Below are 18,466 nucleotides of genomic sequence, written 5' to 3'. Positions count from 1 at the left end.
AGAACCAAGTCACAACAGCACAGAATAACTCCATTTATAATTTTCTCCTAAAAAAGGAAAAAGTTATCAGTCTGTTCTCCACACATCTCCAGCAGAAAGATGACCCTTAAGGTTAAAGCTATTTAGAACCTGGAAGTACAACCTCAGCAACAGCCACTGCCCTTTGGCTTTAGGGAAAACTACCTCAGTAAAGATGTAACACCTGAGGAGAGCTCAACTCTTATCTGTATTTACCAAAATCTCAAAGATTCTTAAAATTACTTACAAATGACAGCAACAGTTACTGTCAGGAACTGGCTGAGGTCTGCTTAAGCTTTCTACACAAGGAAAAGATCCATGTTACCTGCAAGGAACTAATCAACCTCTCCAGTTTTGCCATCGTCCCCCCCCACTCCATTCCCTTGGGTATTTTCTAAATTTCCAATTCTTCCTCCTGTCATTGTTTTCTTCCCCAGTTCATCCTGCAGGACACACAGAGGCACAGCCCCACATGAATAAAATACATTTGCTGTGAATGACTAGGTCGCTTAACTAGAGGCTACCAGATAAAAAAAACAGTTTAAGCACCGAACTGTACAGCTGGTATAGAACAGCAACAACCACTACCCGAATTTGATACTGTAGGACAGCAATATGGAAACCATGGCCACATGTCTGCTCCACACTGAAAACTTCCCATTTGCAGCTTTCTGAAACAAGCAGAATTTTCTAAGACACCAACCATTTAGAGACAACACAAACTTAGTTAATGAAAATTTATTCTTTTGGTAAGTCAAAGCCAGCTCTTATGCGACCAGGGCAGAAGCTGTCGATGATTCACTAAAAAGAGAAAAGAAAGAGAAAGAGAGAAATATTAATTGCAAAGGCAGTTTTTCAAACTAGTCAAAAATACTGCTTCAGTTCAAAGCTTTAACTACCAGTCCTGAGCTTAATCACTACCTGTTTAAAATTTTTATGGCATAAAGATTTCACTCTTCCTTTTAAAATACAAATACCAGGATAACAGCACAAAACTGTACACTGGAAAACCTACCCAGCTGCACTTGAGTCTTTTCAGAAAAAGAGAAGCTAACCCTAACTTCTATGGGAATTCTCCTATGTTGGCTAATTTTTCCTAGAGAAAACTACAAATTACTTTCATTTTTGCCACAGCTACTAAGCCATTTCTCAATAGATTTTGAAAATAACATGAACTATAAAAATACCTGAGAACATAGACTGCAGTTTGAATAAAGTGTTATAAAAGTTACCTAGAAGGTAGTGACTTCATTCGTTGAGAGTTTTTTCTAAGTGTTATGACAGTCATTTTAACCAGCAGTGTTTCAGTAATTTATCAGTTAATATTTATGAAGACACCTGTTCTTTGCTGCATGGTTTATCTATATGCCTGATGATAACACACTCTTCAGCCTTTCAATAACAGCCCCAGCATATTGTTTACAAAACCTACAAGACTTCACTGAAAATAGCAACATAGAATACGACTTACTACTTCCAATTGGGTGGCAGCACTCTCTTAGTTTTGTAGTAGCGAGCCAGCCTATGGATTCTGCTTTCAATCAGAATCAGACGGAACTTGGCATCTTTATCCTTGAAAAGAAAGTGACATTACAACCAAGCACTACTTTGTCTTCTCAATGATATACAATCCAGACAAGCTTTAATGAAGTAAAAAAATCCACAGCTACTTCTACAAACTGCATTCCCATTACCAAAAGCCTGATGAATCCAGTAAATCAGAACAGGACCAGAAATACATGGTTTAAGCAATGCTTTTAAGGTCTTTTTCATGGACAAAGACCATTCTCCTTTATCAAAATGCCTCCTCAAAACCCTAAGTTTACTCAAAGGGGGTGGCTAACAAGTAGTACACTAAGACTCTTTTGCTTTGTCAAGTTGTAAATAAACTACTGTATTATTTGAAAAAACAAACATAGAGAGTTATCTACTTAAATTAGCACTCACCTTTCTGTTTCTCTCAAGATGTTTGCGAACAGCAACAGCTTTCTTAATCAAGTGATAAAGATCCTCTGGAAGGTCTGGGGCCAGTCCCTTCGATTTAAGGATTCTCAAAATTTTGTTGCCAGTAACAAAGCGAACCTGGGCAACACCATGGGAATCCCTCAGGATCACACCTGAAACAAACATTTACATCTCACACTGAAAAGAAAAACCTTATACAAACAAATCTTGTGAAACCAACATTACAGTTATAAGATATCCAAAAAAGGTCTTCTCTAAATTAAAAACCTTTCTGGTGGAAACTGTGAACAAATAGTAGACTATCAGTGAGCAAAATACAACTTAGCAAAGCTGCAACACTTTATCAGATAGCACTTAAAAGACAACTAACCCACCCATCACATTTAGTCAGGTAACTCATTCAGTGCTGCAATATTAGACTAAACTTCCCTGTAACATCTGTTAGTGGCCATTCCTAAGGACAGGTTATAAGATTAAACAGATGCTTTACATTTTCTGCTTAGAAAAAAGAAAATAAAAAAAAATACTCAACTACTTAACCAAATATGCTTCTTTCAAGAATCTGACATGTTACCTTTTTAGTGGTATCCACACAGTGAATACATAGGTACATCAGAAAACCTGTATTTTTTTCACATGCTATGTAATATAGGTTGAAGGAACAATTACATTATTATAGTGAAAAAAAATGTGGTTTGTCTCCATTTAGGAGTGATTTGTAAACCTTACCAATTTGCGAGGGAGTCAGGCCTTTTTTTGCCAGCTTGTAGATCTGTTCCTTTACATCATCAGAAGTAAGTTTCAGCCACTAAAGAAAATTAGAAAAAACCCAACTAAACAAACCACACTGATGAACACTGCTTAATACAGTCATAGGCTATCTATATGAAAGCTTTTTATAAATGGTTGAAATAGATACTTTGTAATACTTGAAAAAACAATCAAGAACTGGAATTGTATTTCAAATGATATAGAAACCTTTTTACCAGCTGCTTTATCATCAGTTTACTTTTAACTACCACACCAGAAGCATGAATACAAATTTACAGAGGAAAAAAAATCACTGCCATTGGGAAGGTACTCTTTAACTGGGCCTTTGACAGAAAACCAAAATTGAGAACAATTTAGCCATCTCTTAGTAAAGCACCTACAGAGCTTAGTAAAAATCAGAGCCGTTGCTTCTGCGATTATTAAGGGGAAGACAACACCAACAAGCTAGGTAATCCTTGCTCTTTCAACAAGCTACAGAAGCTCTTTTTTTTTTTCCAATACTGTCACATCATGAAACAGAAAAGCAGAGCTAAAAATATATTTGGAAGTGCTCTATAGACTACAATCCAAAACAGAATACAAATAAAACTAGGCAAAAAAACCCCCACAGGGTTTTTTAAAACAATTATAGCATTTGAGCATCCTAATCATTATTAAACTGTTTAACCCATCAGCAGTACTTCAAGCAGCTTCACATTATCTTACTTTAAATTGTATCACTTTAAAGCAATAAATAGGAAAATAATCTCATTTTTCCATTTAACTGTTTTTCAGTACATGCTTTTCCACATGCAGCACAAACTGATCTTTCTGCCAACAAACAGATCCACCAAAATAGTCTTGCAAAGCAAGACCGATTAAGCAGCTGCTCGTTTAGCTGACAAGTAAGCCTTTCAAGTGGAAGTACCCTGAATGAACTAAGGTCATGCTGAACTTACTTACGTTAGTGCTCTGACCAGCAAATTACTGTTGTAAATAGTTTAGAAAACAGTCGGTTTACTCCACAATAGCAAAGGCCAAACTCGAGTGTGAAGAGAATAATTTAATCTCTAGGAATTATCAGCATACAGAATAAAAGTACTTAAATAGCACTTAAATAAAGGGAGGTACAAAGAGCCAAAGAGACTTTTTTGTTTAACAAGTCATCTGGCCAGGAAACAATACTTGCTTTCTCGGTATCCTAAAGACCACAGACTAAGGTAGCATTTTATCAGGCCGAAATTTACGAATGGTGACACAGAAGATCACAGCTCTCTTCGGTTTTGTTTCTTTTCCTGGTCACTGCTAAGCTGCACTGTGGGAACCGGACCCTGCACTGAAGGCCACAAGGCAGCCGCCTGGGCCCGCCGAAGCACGCGCGGGGCGAGGAGGCGACTTACCGTCGGCACGCTGCGTCTGTAGGGCAAGGCTGACTGGGACAAGCCCTTTCTGCGAAGAAGAAGCAGATCACATGCTAAGCGGAGCCGGACAAGTTACAAGCCCTGACCCCGCTGCAAGACGGCCTACTACCAGCGTCTCCTACAAGGCCGTATCCAGCCTGCACGGCCGAGGCCTGCGGCCACCCTCCTCGCCTGGAGACGGCCACCAGTACAGGCCGCGCCAGGTCAGCACCGGGAACAAGAGCCCGGGCACCACAAGCGTGCCCCTTCCCGCGGCCGGCCAAAGAAACCCGCACCTCAGCACCGGCCCGAGCCTTTTCCCACCCCCGCCGCCATATCTCCAGAGGCGCCGGCCTTACCCCCCGCCCCATGCCCCACACGCCGCATTGCTCCCGTAGTAGCCTTTCTACTCCCACACCCGTCCGCTGCGCCCTTTTAGCACCCGCAACAGCCCCAAGCCGGCCCCGTACCCCAGCCCCGGCCGCCGCAGCGGCCACTTACCCGGGAGCGTGCATGCGACCCATGATGGCGGCCACAAAAAAGAGCGAGCCAGGCGAGGCGACGGCCCTTCCGGCCCCACTTCCGCAGGAAAGGGCGGCCCCGCTCCCAGCCCCGCCCCGCCCGACAGCCAATCGGCGAGCGCTGCGGGCCGTTGGCGGGCTGAGGGGGCGGCGCGCGCCCCGCCGTCAGGGCGGGTACCGGCGGCGGGCAGCGAGCCCCGCCCCCCCCCCCCCCCCCCCGCCGTCGCCTCAGCCGCCCCCAGCGGACAGTGAAGACCAGCACACTCTTTTTTTTTGTGTGTTCCCCCAGAAAAGCGTTTAATGTACTCACAGGACAGTTACAGAATCACATTGAACCCGTTCGGTGCGGGCACGACGGAGGGCGATATTGTACATCTTTAGTTACGAGCTCGTTTAATTAAAGTATTTGGTTCTTACAGATATATAGACAAAGGGAGGCAAACTATTTGCGCTCTCTGAATTTCATCACCTATAACGCTATCTTGGTCACAGTGTCTGGGGAGCAGAAGGGAGGGGGCAGCGGGGCCTCAGGAGAGCCCTGGCGTTAAGGCAGGTGATGGGGAGTTCTACACAACCCTAGCTGTAAAAATCGAGAAAATAACTGTTATCAAAGATCGCTGACAGGTAGCTGTAGATTGTAAAAAGGCAGTAATAAAAATTTCAGTGCAAAGTTCTAGGTTAATAGAGAAAAGGAAGAGGTCTTAGCGCAAGCTGTTACTCTGAAATACCAAAACAAGGTCTGTATAGACAATTTATTTCTGGCTGCAGGTCATACGTTGCATAAAAGATATTTTTCTTTTCATTAAACATGATATAAAAAGCTGTTAAAACTACATTTTCAAGCTAATTAGTGTACCGGTAAATTCCACACTAACTGAGCATTGTCCTCTTTAACATCCATCTTTTTTTTTTTTTTATGTAGTACATTAAAGTCTTATTGCAACAAACTTTTTTTTTTTAAATTAATTGAGAATAGTGCAAAGAGGTGCAAGCTTGGTGCTGTTCCTCTATGTGTGAGGAGAGGCCAAGGCCAGATCCCATAGACAAAATCCATGACCACAAAAAGCTTCAGCCAGTGACTATTTCGAAAAGGAAGGGAAAGGCACAAAATGAGTTAAGCTATGAAGAAGATTAAATCAGAAGTCAGGACAAGTGCTAACAATAATACAGTACTATGAATTTTTTTTTCAGAGTCCAGACAACTGTTAAAACTACAAATCATTTTTTAAATGATTTTAGTTTATTTGTATTTTGTGCTGTAAGACACTGTGCTTTAATAGCAAACTGCAAAAAAGGCAGTATATATTGCTTTCATTTTATTTCACAATGGAACGTTTCACAAAAACAGTAGTCTACTTTCCTGTATTTAAGTGACTTGTGATTCTAATGATGGAATGGAGTAAGTCTCAAAAGCATCAAGTGAGCAGGAAATCTATCTAGTTAGTTATATAGTTTACTATTTACAGGCTATATTTATATGAAAAATATGCAGAAGATGCCTAATAAAACTGGGATTTGTTAGCGCCCATTAGTATCAACCCAGTTTCTAACATTCAGGATGTTCTTAGCTTTTTAATTGTAATAATTCCTACAAAATTGGACCGTGAATATTTTAGGCACCAAGAGATTCAAGTTTACGTCTCTCTTCTGTACTGAAGGGAGACTGGTCAGTAGCAGGGGAAGGAAAATCAGATTATGAAATAAGTTGTTAGTGTTGGGCATATAGAAGACTTTCCCCATATTGTGTCTCTGTTCATAGTTGCATATTTCACTTCAAAATTTTGCTCTAGTCATAGTCAGTGGTGATAGTCTGTCTTGCTCCAAGACTTAGCACTAAAGTGTGCAATGTTATAGCTTTGCTTAGACAGAACATAATCATCCTAAACACTGAGTAAGGTGAATAAAAAGGCTACAGCTGTAGTGCAGAAGCACCTAATTAAGTAACCAGTGATATTAACAGGAGATAGTAAGTGACATTTGTACTCCACTGTCACAATATAGTTCAAACCTAATGTTCCTTGGAATGAAGTATTTTTAGTGGAATTAACTCTTACTGGGAGTGAGAAACAGTGTTGCTGTGAACTGTTAAAAAAAAAAGTGACCAAGTTCCTCTCTCAAAGGTCTGTTAATGCAACTCATTTCTGGCCTGCAATTCATCCACTAGTTGTGCTTTTTAAACTAGAGGCCATCCTTTACCTGGAGGTACAGGTGCAAATGCCGCTTCGGATTTAGTGTTTGAATCTGTTCCACATTTAATCACTGCAGCATTTAGAAGTTCTAGAAATTAAGACATTTCAAAACACTGAGAAGCTGGGCACATTTCCTATGGCACCACATTCAGCCAGTCTTCATTCAATTTTTAGAGATCATGGGTAGAAAAAGATTTATCTAAGTTGCACTAACTGTGAAGATCAGTGTAAGTGATGTTATTTGTAAATAACACATCTCAGGAAAAGACTTCCAGTAGGACCTGCAAGTTATCAAAAATGAGAACGTTTCCCCTTTTTAAGGAGCTGAAAGTTAATATGTATACATATTTAAATACCAGAAATGAGGTAAAAGAAGCATTTGAATAAGGCACCATTATGTACAACTTCCATTATTGGCACGCACTCCAGTAAGTCTTAGAGAAGCATGAATCTGGGATTAAATGCAACGCTAAGAAATTCTTCCAGCCCTTCAACCTTCATTTCTACAGGTGTGTGTGAAGCCACCAAAATTTTAGCCATCACTGCTTCTGGGATGTCTAGTTAGCAGTGGGAATGTAATCCTAAGACACATAATTTCTTTGATGTTCTCCAGCATCATGCCATGGGTGACAACACATGTAACAAAAAATAAAAGCAAAAATGGACTATATCCACAGGCCTAATGATTAAGCTATGGTTTAACCAACCAGCATGGTCAAACTGTTCATCTCACTTTCATGGATTAAAAACCCCTTCCTTTACCCACAACTCAAACATTTACAATGATGCTTTGATAACTTCGCATAAGCATAAACCAGGTTTTCTAGAAATCCTCCAAATTAGGCTACATGAACATTGGTCCAACATATCTGTTGACATGCAGACTCTCTTAAGATGTACAAGTTATCTTCAAGTAGGAAGATGCACAAAGCACAAGAGAATACAATTATTCTGGTCTTACTCAGGTGTAGAAATGAGTTCACAGATAGGGTACAGCAGTTAGTCGATACCAGTTAACAGTCTCCTTGCTCAAGTTGAAGTCCTTTAGTGAGAGTGTAATTCCACCCAAGAAAAAGTTCTCACGTAATGATTCTGCACTGAGCACACTTAACTGAAGTTCTCTCTGTTTCAGAGTCTCCATGCTATATCCACTGTACACAAGCTAGAAGGTAAGAAGTCAAGAATTTCTTGGTTATCCAAATGAAGTTACAGATTGCCCTTTCTTCTGACTGCCTACCCACTGACAGATGTCTTAACTGCACATTATGCCCACTCACTATGTCTGTTTCTCAGAGAATGGGCTGAAGTACATCCATATTTTAATTTGTGCTCCCAATGTTAAGTGTTTAAAAGGACCAGTGTTTTTAGATGGAAGTACCATTTACATGCCAAGACTTCTGAATTCATTCTTCTCCACATTATGAATCAGTGAATCCAGGGCAGGGGGATCTTAAAACTAAAGATTCCTTTCCTTCTCTTCATCATTCCTCAGAGTCAGACTGAGAAATTTTTGCTTATTTGTAATAGTACATGTACCTACTCAGTTGCTTTGGGGTTTTTGGGTTGTGGTTGTTTTGGTTTTCTTTTTTTGTTTGTTTTGGGTTTGTTGGGGTTTTGGGGGGTTTGGTTTGGGTTTTTTTAGGGGGGGGTTTTTTGGTTTTGGGTTGTGTTTTTTTTTAAACAGGGCACAAAGTTTTTCAAACAAGTTCCTTTTCCATTTATATATCTTCACAGATTTTTTTAGACAATATTTTGATTGCTGCTTAGAATAAGAGACAACAGCAAACCATAGGGAGTTACCACATAAATTTTAACTTGCCATTTCATTGAAAGTTGGATTTCTTGTCTTCCGGGAGATTTTGGTTTTGCGTTTGGATGTTTTGTGTGTATCTGGAAGTAAGTATGTTTTTACATAGGGATTTGGATCTGCACCATCTTCTGTAACCTACAATCCAAAACCAAGACAAGTTAGAAAACTAGTTAGTACACACCTATTTGAATTTTTATTTTCAAGTATCTAGACTTTGCAATCTAGCTAACTAAATGCAGCAGTTAAGTTGGCAGTTAGAAAATTTGGAGGAAGAGAGACTTCCACCATTCCTGCATCAGTCTAAGTCAAGAAGGTAATTGACAAAATGGGAACAGTTTTTGGCAGGGAGCTCAGTATCTCTACTTACCAGGTCTTTAATGTGCATCACCATGATAAATAGAGTGCTATTTCTATAGGATATGGATAGCTTTACTTCTCCTCCCACTTTGCCCGAGGTAGGACTTGATGGACTTGCATCTGAAAAAAATATACAATTATTTCCTCTGTAATATTTGTGCATTTACATCAGTACTATACTGACTTATATATGGGGGAAAAAAATACAAGCCTTAGACCAAGTTCAGTTTCTGACTTTATTTCTAGTTCCCTAATAAGAAGGCAGGGCCATAGGTTTTAAAGGTTTTTGCATTCTCTTGTAAGAACCAACTTGGAGGTTTAGAGTAAAAACTCGAATAATTTAGTTAAGCTATAAGCAAGCCCAAGTGATCACATATATTGTTGCAATTTTTGGTATGGTTTTATTTCCTTGAAACTGTATGCAGGCACATTTGGAAAGACAGTGATGCAATGTTTTCAATGACAAAAAACTACAGTTAATTAAAAAATTTTAAAAAAAATCACATTGTGAAGGTGTCATACTATAGTCAACCAATTTATGAACACCGCCCCAAAACATTACCTACCTGTAGGTCTGGCTATTCCATCTATTCCTTCCACTTTTTCATCACGAAGTAATGGATGGAAAAAAGTATAAACAAGATCACACTAAATTTGGAAGAAATGTTGCATATTAGTTTAAGTGTTAACAAGCACCAAAGTATGAAAGCTTGCATTGGATTTGCTGAAGATATTTGAACTCACTTCTGCCACCTCTGAAGAACTGTTCATCAGACTCTGTATATAGCTGTTGAGCTCCACTTTTCTTTTAGCTGCTACATCTTTTATATGTGTTCTTCCCAGAACCATCTTATTAGGAAAGCTACAAGGGAAGAACAAGGTAAGAGTTTTCAGTTAATTTCTCTGGGGTACATAGTTAGATTTCATTGTCATTTCCATCCTGCAGTGCTGACATCCATCTTTTCATGCCAATCATGAGTGGAAACACAGCATACTAATAGGTAACAACATTAAAGAAAGGCAGGGAAATATTTATAGGTAATTAAAGACACTGAGTTTCTCCTCTGGCTCCACCCCTTAAAACTTGAGACAACAGTTTTCTCCCTTAATTGCCAACTTTGAGGTCTAGTTTGCCCCTCAGCAGTTTTGTCTCCATTTCAAGCTATTTCTTCCTCCACCCAGCTGGGAGCAGTTTTGTTGCTTCTGTTATAATAGTGATGAGTGAGTTAAGAACATACCCTGGTAACTTCCAAAGAGGAAAGAGAATGCCAAGTTTGTTGTGGAGCTCCTGAAACTCATCAAATGTTCGGAAGACAAACGTTGGCTCAACTTGCCCTTCTCTCAAAACTCTCACTACATAGATCTGCCCAAAACACAAAAAAACAAAGATAAAAGTAGTAACAATATTATAGATCTGACTTAACAGTATAATTTTCTTAACAATTAACTCTTTCTACTATGGTAATCCTTCTCCTGGATACATATCCCAGTAACAGTGTTTGCACTTTATAGTAGAGTTAGAATTCTAAGTAGTCCTAACTGTAATGCAAAGTAACATCAAGTGCTCTTCCAATAACATAGATCCAATCTGACAGGGGGATAAAGGTAGCAAAGACTAAGCCGTCCTCATTCTTCCTTTTAAGCCTCATTGTAAATTCCTACCATATAGCAATGTACAAAATTTTAACACTTCAGTGCAGGATTACACCTAGACATGTATCTGTGTGGCCAGAACTACCACAAAACTTTCCAGGTATGGACTATGGAGGAAACTAATGCCTAATTTTTTTTTCAATCTAATTATCTCAATATTCTAAAGGATTCCACTTTTAAAGTGATAATTTGGTAGGCAGATGCAAGTGTACTGCATTATACAAAAGGAATGTTTAAAAATACTGGGCATACAGTCCCAGGATGCAATTCATCACATTATTAAAGGGAAATAAAGGTTGAGAAACTGCACAGAAAATTCAATTCAGTGGACTCATTTTATGGGCAGATGAATTAAATGTGTATTTAAAAAATGTGCAACTGGGAAGAGGTTTAAAAATCTAGACAGAAGGAGACTACATCATCTTAACAGTTTCCTGGAAGACAAGAGGCTGTTTTGGCTTAGACCAGGAGTACTCAAATACATTTATAATATAGTGATTCAGTACAAAGCTATCTTCAATTCTAGCATTATTCAGCTTTGTTCAACCTTCCCTAGCTGGTGTCTTACCAGATTCATACATTTACAGCAAATACAACTTGGAAAGAGATGTACATTTGCATATATCAATATAGCTAACTTTTTAAACAATCTGAGGAAAACGTAACTTGAGCTGACTATTCTAGGCCAAACAGCAGTAGAGAAGTAAAAAAAAAACAAACAAAAAAAACAAACAACCAACCTAAAATGCAGATGGTTGCACATCTGTATAGGAATACAAATATTAACACTAGCCTTAAAGTGTAACCCAGGTCTATCAAAATCTTGAGGGTAAATTTTAATGCTTGCCGTCTCTAGCAAGACTGGCTAGCAGTGTAGGTGCATGTCCTGGTTTTGGCTGGGATAGACTTTCTTCATAGTAGCTGGTACAGTGTTATGTTTTGGATTTAGTATGAGAATAATGTTGATAACACACTGATGTTTCCAGTTGTTGCTAAGTAGTGTTTATACCAAGTCAAGGATTTTTCAGCTTCTCATGCCCAGCCAGCAAGAAGGCTGGAGGGGCACAAGATGTTGGGAGGAGACACAGCCAGGACAGCTGACCCAAACCAGCCAAATGGATATTCCATACAACATCATGTCCAGTATATAAATTGAGGGAGTTGGCTGGGAGGGGCAGATTGCTGCTCCGGGACTGTCTGAGAGTCAGTCAGCAGGTGGTGAGCAACTGGATTGTGCACTTGTCTTTCTTGAATTATAATTCACTTTCTTTTTAATCTTCCTTTTCATTACAATTATTATTTTTTTTAATTTCAATTATTAAACAGTTCTTATCTTAATCCACAAGTTTCACTTTTTTTTGATTCTCCTCCCCATCCAACCAGGGGCAGGGGGGGAGCAGTGAGTGGCTGTGTGGTGATTAGTTGCCAGCTGGGGTTAAACCACAACATTAATACAGGAAGTTATGCTTTTACTTAGGAGGAGCAAATACAACTTTAATGGAAGGTCAGAACAAAAACAGAGAGTGTTTGACTTAAGTCCTATTCAGGAAGGAGCCACTTTACAGAAGGCAGCTACATAAGCCCATAAACATGACTCAAATTCCCATTTTTTAACATCACCTCCACCAACACTACTCCTTCTCAAGAAGCGTCTTCAAAATGAAGACTATTATTGGATGCTAAAAATACCAATCTGTACTCTAGCACTCCTGTGGTTGGTTTACCCTGGCCAGCAGCTAAGCACCCACACAGCTGCTTTCTCACTCCCACCACTCACCAGCAGGACAGGGAAGAGAATAAGAGCAAAAGCAAGACGACCCATGGGTTGAGATAAAGGCAGTCCTTGGGAAGGGAGGTGACACAAAGACAATCTCTCACCACCTCCCACAAGCAGACCCATGCCCAGCCAGTCCCCAAGCAACCACTTTGGAAGACAACACCCTCCCATCCCCTGCTTTCTCGGCTCTACCCCCAGTTTTTATTGCTGAACATGACATTATATGCTATAGAGTATCTCTTTGGCCAGTTTGAGTCAGCTGTCCCTGCTGTGTCCCTTCCCAACTCCTTGCCCACCCACAGCCTACTCACTGCAGGGGGGGGCAGGGGCAAAGAGGAAGAAAAAGTGAAAGTCTTGACACTGCACAAGCACTGTTCAGCAGCTGCCAAACCAGTGGTATGTTATCAACACAGTTTTAGTTGAACATCCAAAACACAGCACTGTGTGGGCTGCTGTGAAGAAAGATAACTCCATCCCAGCCAAAGCCAATACAACTCTCTTCTCCAGGACACAAGCAAGCCGGCCCATTCCCAGGAAGATCTAGATTTCAATTTTGGTTTTACTTTCAAGTCATTCACAGTGGGGCTCAGTCTTGAGTGTCAACATTGCCATAGGTTTCTAGGCTCCCATTATAGTCAGTGCAGTCAAACTTCAGAGAACTCTTCAGCTCATCCTAAATCTGACATTAGTACCTAACTGAACAAGTAAGTATCTATAGCTGTATTTATTAAATCTCTGTCAATAAAAGGAACCTAATTGTCCATCTCAAAGCTAGCTACTTAAGGCTAAACAAGGCAAGTTTCCCTGGACTAATCCTCTGTGATTAAGTATTGAACTTATGGCAAGGAGGAGAATGTATCTTGTTGGAAGAAGATACACAGTATCTTCACTGACTAGAAACAGATTCCACATACTTACATAATGTTTATCTGGGTTATATCTCTTCTGATATGTAAACACAGACACTTGTTTGATTCGGCCATCTTGTTTAAGAGAATATGTTTTAGCAGAAAATGAGAGGATGGGTTCATCATTAGAAGGTAGACCTGAGAAACGCAGCTGAGCCAAATTGTGAATGAAGAAATTAAACTTTGTGGCAACACTTCCCAGACTAGATTCAATCAACCTAGAAAAGAAAAAAATAATGTCAAAAAGACAGAAGTGGTTCTGCCAATGAATCAGACTTAAGTCTAAGAAAAATAAAAAACAATTTCTTATTGACAGAGAAGCAGTTTATAAACTAAATGTGATCAATGGGCTATACAAATAGCATCATATCAGCTTTTAATAGAAGATTCAGTATCCAAACTTTGGCATAGGTTGTTATCCAAGAAGCGAAGGCTTTCCAGAGTTGGTAAAAAAACCCCAACCCTGGAGTACTGCATCCAGCTCTGGAGCCCTCAGCACAGGAAGGACATGGACCTGTTGGAGGAGGTCCAGAGGAAGGCCACAAAAATGATCACAGGGATGGAACACCTCTCCTATGAGGAAAGGCTGAAAGAGTTGAAGTCGTTCAGCCTGGAGAAAAGGAAGGTCCAGGGAGACCTTATTGTGGCCTTCCAGTACTTAAAGGCAGCTTCTAAGAAAGATGGGGACAGACTTAGCAGGACCTGTAGCAATAGGACAGGGGTAATGATTTTAAACTAAGAGAGGGTAAATTTAGACTAGATACAAGGAATGAATTTTTTTACAATGAGGGTGGTAAAACACTGGAACAGGTTGCCCAGACAGGCTGTAGATGCCCCATCCCTGGAAACATTCAAGGTCAGGTTGGACGGGGCTCTGAGCAACCTGATTGAGCTGAAGATGTTCCTGCTCATTGCAGAGGGGGTTGGACTAGATGACCTTTAAAGGTCCCTTCCAACCCAAACTATTCTATGATTCTAAACTGCATGCATACTACTGCAGTTTCTCCCATATATTTAAAATGAAGTGCAATAACACATTTTGTAACTCATAGCAACAACTCAGTTACACGACATACACACCCCCACTTGCTACACTGGAGCATCATCCCTCCCTCCCCACTGTGCAAAAACACTTCTTGAGAGAGCTTCTTTAGAATGTATTACAAGGTTTCCAACATATACACTGCTATTAAGCAATTTAGAATGTCTTCAAAATGCAAGTCTCAAACAGCCAGATGGAATTATCTACTTTCAGTATTTCAAAAAAATTTTCTGCACAAGGTTAAGATTAAAGGCAAAGTATTTTAGTACAAACATTAATCTTACATGAAACTGATCTTATTTATGTAGTTCACTGGTTAACTGATATTTTGGGATTGTACAGTGTAACTATTCAACTTCTACAAACATGTTTGTGAACAGCCTTAGTACATTTTTTCATAGCAGAAAGCTCCCATTAAAAGGATGATGCTGGGAGGTATTTTAATTTTCACTTATCTAGTACCTCGTAAAGAAAATGGTAGCTTCTGCATCTGTTGTTTGGGGCTGGAGAGCATCCTGGACATACTTCAAGTCCTGAACCCCACTTAGTTCTGGTAACCCAGAAGAAAGCATCTGCAAGAAATTAAAATTTACAGTTTTAATGCAATAAACCTAGGATGATTTTACATTGAAATAATTAAAACTTAGACCCTCAAATTCACTTGAGGCTGCACTACATTGCTAAACACTGACAGTGATAGCCAACAATTACTTATAATGAGCAGTTATTCACTATTTCTGCTGAATTATAAGCAGTTAAAAACAGTGTGCAGTGTGATTTATGGTATCATCTTAGTTTTAAATTTTCAGGAAACAGGTAGGTAGTAAACAGCTTAAAAAAATTCCAAAGACAATCTTCCTAAAAAGTACATCTGATGTTTCTGGCTTTTAAAAGCACCCATTAAGAGTTTCTGCAGCATAAAAAGCATAGCCTTTGAATACAACTCAGCGTGACAGATCTGTCAAGTTTCAACTGAATTTAATAAAATTATTACCAATGAAAGTAGGTTAAGGAAGAGGCTGGCACGTTTTCTTATCAAATTGTAAGCTTGACAACAGAGATCCACAAACAACTGAAAGCGAATAGTGGGTTTTTCACCACCATTAATGACATAAGCCATATCTGATGTTAACACAAAAGGAGCTCGATCCCTGTTCAAAAAGCACAGAATTAATAAAGTTAATTAAAAGGTCTATTCACTTTGTCACATGCTTACTCCTCCCCTGCATCCCCACCCCAAGGTAATGATATTAAATAATCCCTTAATGCTGATTTAATTTTTTTGGGTTGAGTTCAGCTGCTTAGTGCTATCTCAGGTTCCCTACACATTCACATGGTACAGGACCTACAGCCAGATTACCCTACAATGCTTTCCATCTCTCATTTCTGGAAGCCACAACACACTAAAATAAATGTAATTACTATTACCGCCTGACTAAAATGTTAAATCCTCTATCCTGGACATAGATTATCTTCCCCTACACAGAGGAGTAGTAGTAAATACAAACTTGCTCTTCACGCTTTTCTGTTACATCGACACTCACAACTGTTTTTATGAGCCAGAGTCTGTTCTCATTTGTTTCACACTCAGGTATTCCAATGACATAAAGGTTCTGGCACTCAATTTCTCATTCATTGGTAAAGTTAACTTAAGCATGCAATACATAATCACATGAACATACCTAAAAAGGTGAAACTACACTACAGTTTTATCCAATATTCCTGGAAAAGTATGACACTAAGATCTGTGTTAGATGTAAGGCTCCCAAGTATCAATAAAAAGTTACATTAATCTTTTCCTGTACCAAAATACTTGGCTTTCATAACTATTGCAAAGAAATTCTCATTGAGATTTGCCAAGTGTGTATAGCACAAGTTCTTAAGGAATGAATGAATGCAGTTTGGAAGCACTGAAGTTAAATTATGTTTAGGAGACGAAATTCCTTACTTCAATCTACCAGTAGCTAGAACAGTAACTTTATTTGAAAGCTATGCCTATGTGCTTTGACTTAAAACAGTTCCAGAGATCAGAATATGGAAATAGGAAGCTGGAGCTTTCTCAAAATTAATTTTATAAGGGTAAGTTTGAATGCATTGTAGAAACTCTGTGGTTAAATTGGAAGATATTGGCTTCATAATGAGAACAGCAGATAACAGGAATTTAAAAGTTAATGCTTAGAATTATAACGCTTATAAAAATATACTAAAAATCACTTCATTCTCTACATTGCTTAGCTACAGAAAATACCTTTTAAAGCTACCAAACATTTGCGCGTGACCCAAAAATTTTCCGAAGTCAATGTGAAACATATGCCCTGTGTTTCGGAGCATTATGTTATCATTGTGGCGATCACAAATTCCCAATACATAAGTAGCTACACAGCATCCTGCACAAGAGTAAATGAAGTTTTCTGAAGCCTGGGAGGGAGAGAAAAAAAGTGAATTGAGATCAGATATCAGCGGGAAAACAGCATTCATGCATTCAACAATCAATCTTGACAAGTGTAAAATCCAAGCCAGACAAGACAGGCCCTAAAATTTGCTTTTTTCCAAAATGGTGTTCTTCAAATAGCTTTGCCAAAATCTTTAGATACCACATTTTCCAGCAAAAACGGTCTTGTTTTTTAAATAAAAAGAGGAGTTGAAGACAAATCACAAAAAAAAAAGTATGTTAACAGAGAAAAGGGTACAAGACTAATTTTTCCACTGTGTTGTAATAGCATTGTAGCCAACAGAAAACATTTTATTTTTTGAATCCCATGTGCTTGTATGAGAAGCGGCCACTGCTCCTAAACCACAAGTAAGAGCAGCCACCATTCTTTCTCATCTTAAATCTGAAGTACGTTTTTTCTATATCCAATAAAAACTCCTGATGTGAATCCTGAGAATTCATCTGGCTCCTTTTTAGTTATATAAAGGATTTTCGTTTGTTCTTTTTCAAGTATAGGAACAAATTAAGCTTCCTAAAGGTACAAAACAAAAATTCCAATGGAAGATCTGGAATAAGAATTTTATTCTTTCATAAGATGGTACTTATACCTTTTCAAAATCTTCAAAAACACCACCACTAAAAAAAGTTACCTTTTCATATTCCTCCTCTGTAGGATTATACTTTCGCAACCATTCTGCCAGAGGCTTGTCTTTAAAAGAACCTGTCACTCCATATTCCACTTGAATTTTTCTAAGTGTATCTGAAGCAGGAACAAGCTCTACCATGCCTTTATATAAAATATAAAAAAGTGTATTTAACCATCTCCTTAAGTTATACTGCATTTTCATTATTTAGTAGAAACTATAATCTTAGACTAGCTTCTTTCAAAACCCAGTTAGGTGTAAGAATAGTGCTATTAGTCTGCTAAGCATTTGCACAGACTATATTACAAAGCATACCATGAAACACACGTAGCAATTCAAGCTAGGCTTACTTTACTGCAATTACTTACAGTTGCTAGAATGCACATATAAATTATACTTTGAATAATTACTTTCTACTACATAAACTAGTATTGGTCCATAAGCAATAACTGCAAAACATTTTGACACTGACATTTCTCATACACTGACACTTAAGTAACCTAGTAACTTTAACTGCTGTCAAGTGTTGAAATAGACCAGACTGTTGCTCCAGAAATAAGGCAATGGGCTTTACATGTGGCCTCATTTTGGAGATACTGTTTCCTAAAAATACTTGTACAGTTAAATCATTAAAGGAAAACATTTGATTAACAGAATTTTACTTTTATCTTGGCAAGAGCAAAGGCAAATTTGTAATTTACATCCATTTTTTCTTTTCCACTTTAATCGTTTAAGTACTTTAGGAATACTAATATTAGCAGGAACAACAAAATAAATGTAACATGCTATGTGATCAAGTCACTGTTCAAAGTAAAAAGAAAAGCCATCTGTTTCTCTAAAAAGCAAGTCTTACACAAATAGAAGCATTTTGCTTAGTTTTGCCAACCTAAATTCCCAACATTTCCATGTACTAAGAGTTTTCATCACACTGTTTAGCATCTGACTGAAGAAATATTTAAGTTACTGTTTATCCTCTTAAAGATCTTGTGGTTCCCATTGGC

The 18,466-nt window shown here is 38.7% G+C and overlaps 2 protein-coding genes across 6 annotated transcripts in view; both read right to left on the bottom strand.

Moving 5' to 3' along the window:
- Positions 1 to 741: 741 nt before the first annotated feature.
- On the bottom strand, positions 742 to 4,738 carry RPS13 (ribosomal protein S13). The gene is made up of 6 exons (XM_075047989.1): positions 4,635 to 4,738; positions 4,134 to 4,182; positions 2,713 to 2,791; positions 1,966 to 2,135; positions 1,490 to 1,590; positions 742 to 819 (listed from the first exon to the last, which is right to left on the bottom strand). The coding sequence occupies exons 1-6, from the start codon at positions 4,655 to 4,657 to the stop codon at positions 786 to 788; spliced, it is 456 nt and encodes a 151-aa protein (XP_074904090.1). The 5' UTR covers positions 4,658 to 4,738; the 3' UTR covers positions 742 to 785.
- Positions 4,739 to 4,933: 195 nt separating this feature from the next.
- PIK3C2A (phosphatidylinositol-4-phosphate 3-kinase catalytic subunit type 2 alpha) overlaps positions 4,934 to 18,466 on the bottom strand; it is a 76,762-nt gene continuing 63,229 nt past the window's right edge. For all 5 annotated transcript variants that reach the window (XM_075047987.1, XM_075047986.1, XM_075047985.1 and 2 more), the window contains 11 exons: positions 17,472 to 17,608; positions 16,639 to 16,808; positions 15,385 to 15,541; positions 14,853 to 14,962; positions 13,359 to 13,566; positions 10,249 to 10,373; positions 9,755 to 9,872; positions 9,577 to 9,658; positions 9,021 to 9,130; positions 8,663 to 8,788; positions 4,934 to 8,005 (listed from right to left, as the gene is read on the bottom strand). In XM_075047987.1, coding sequence (XP_074904088.1) covers positions 7,823 to 8,005; positions 8,663 to 8,788; positions 9,021 to 9,130; positions 9,577 to 9,658; positions 9,755 to 9,872; positions 10,249 to 10,373; positions 13,359 to 13,566; positions 14,853 to 14,962; positions 15,385 to 15,541; positions 16,639 to 16,808; positions 17,472 to 17,608 — 1,526 coding nt within the window. In that variant the 3' untranslated portion in view covers positions 4,934 to 7,822. The remainder of the gene's footprint in view (positions 8,006 to 8,662; positions 8,789 to 9,020; positions 9,131 to 9,576; positions 9,659 to 9,754; positions 9,873 to 10,248; positions 10,374 to 13,358; positions 13,567 to 14,852; positions 14,963 to 15,384; positions 15,542 to 16,638; positions 16,809 to 17,471; positions 17,609 to 18,466) is intronic.

The sequence above is a fragment of the Buteo buteo genome, chromosome 16, assembly GCF_964188355.1.
Source record: "Buteo buteo chromosome 16, bButBut1.hap1.1, whole genome shotgun sequence".
In the NCBI taxonomy this organism is placed as follows: domain Eukaryota; kingdom Metazoa; phylum Chordata; class Aves; order Accipitriformes; family Accipitridae; genus Buteo; species Buteo buteo.
Note: the sequence above shows the minus strand (reverse complement) of the source record. Positions and strands in the feature narration are given on the sequence as shown.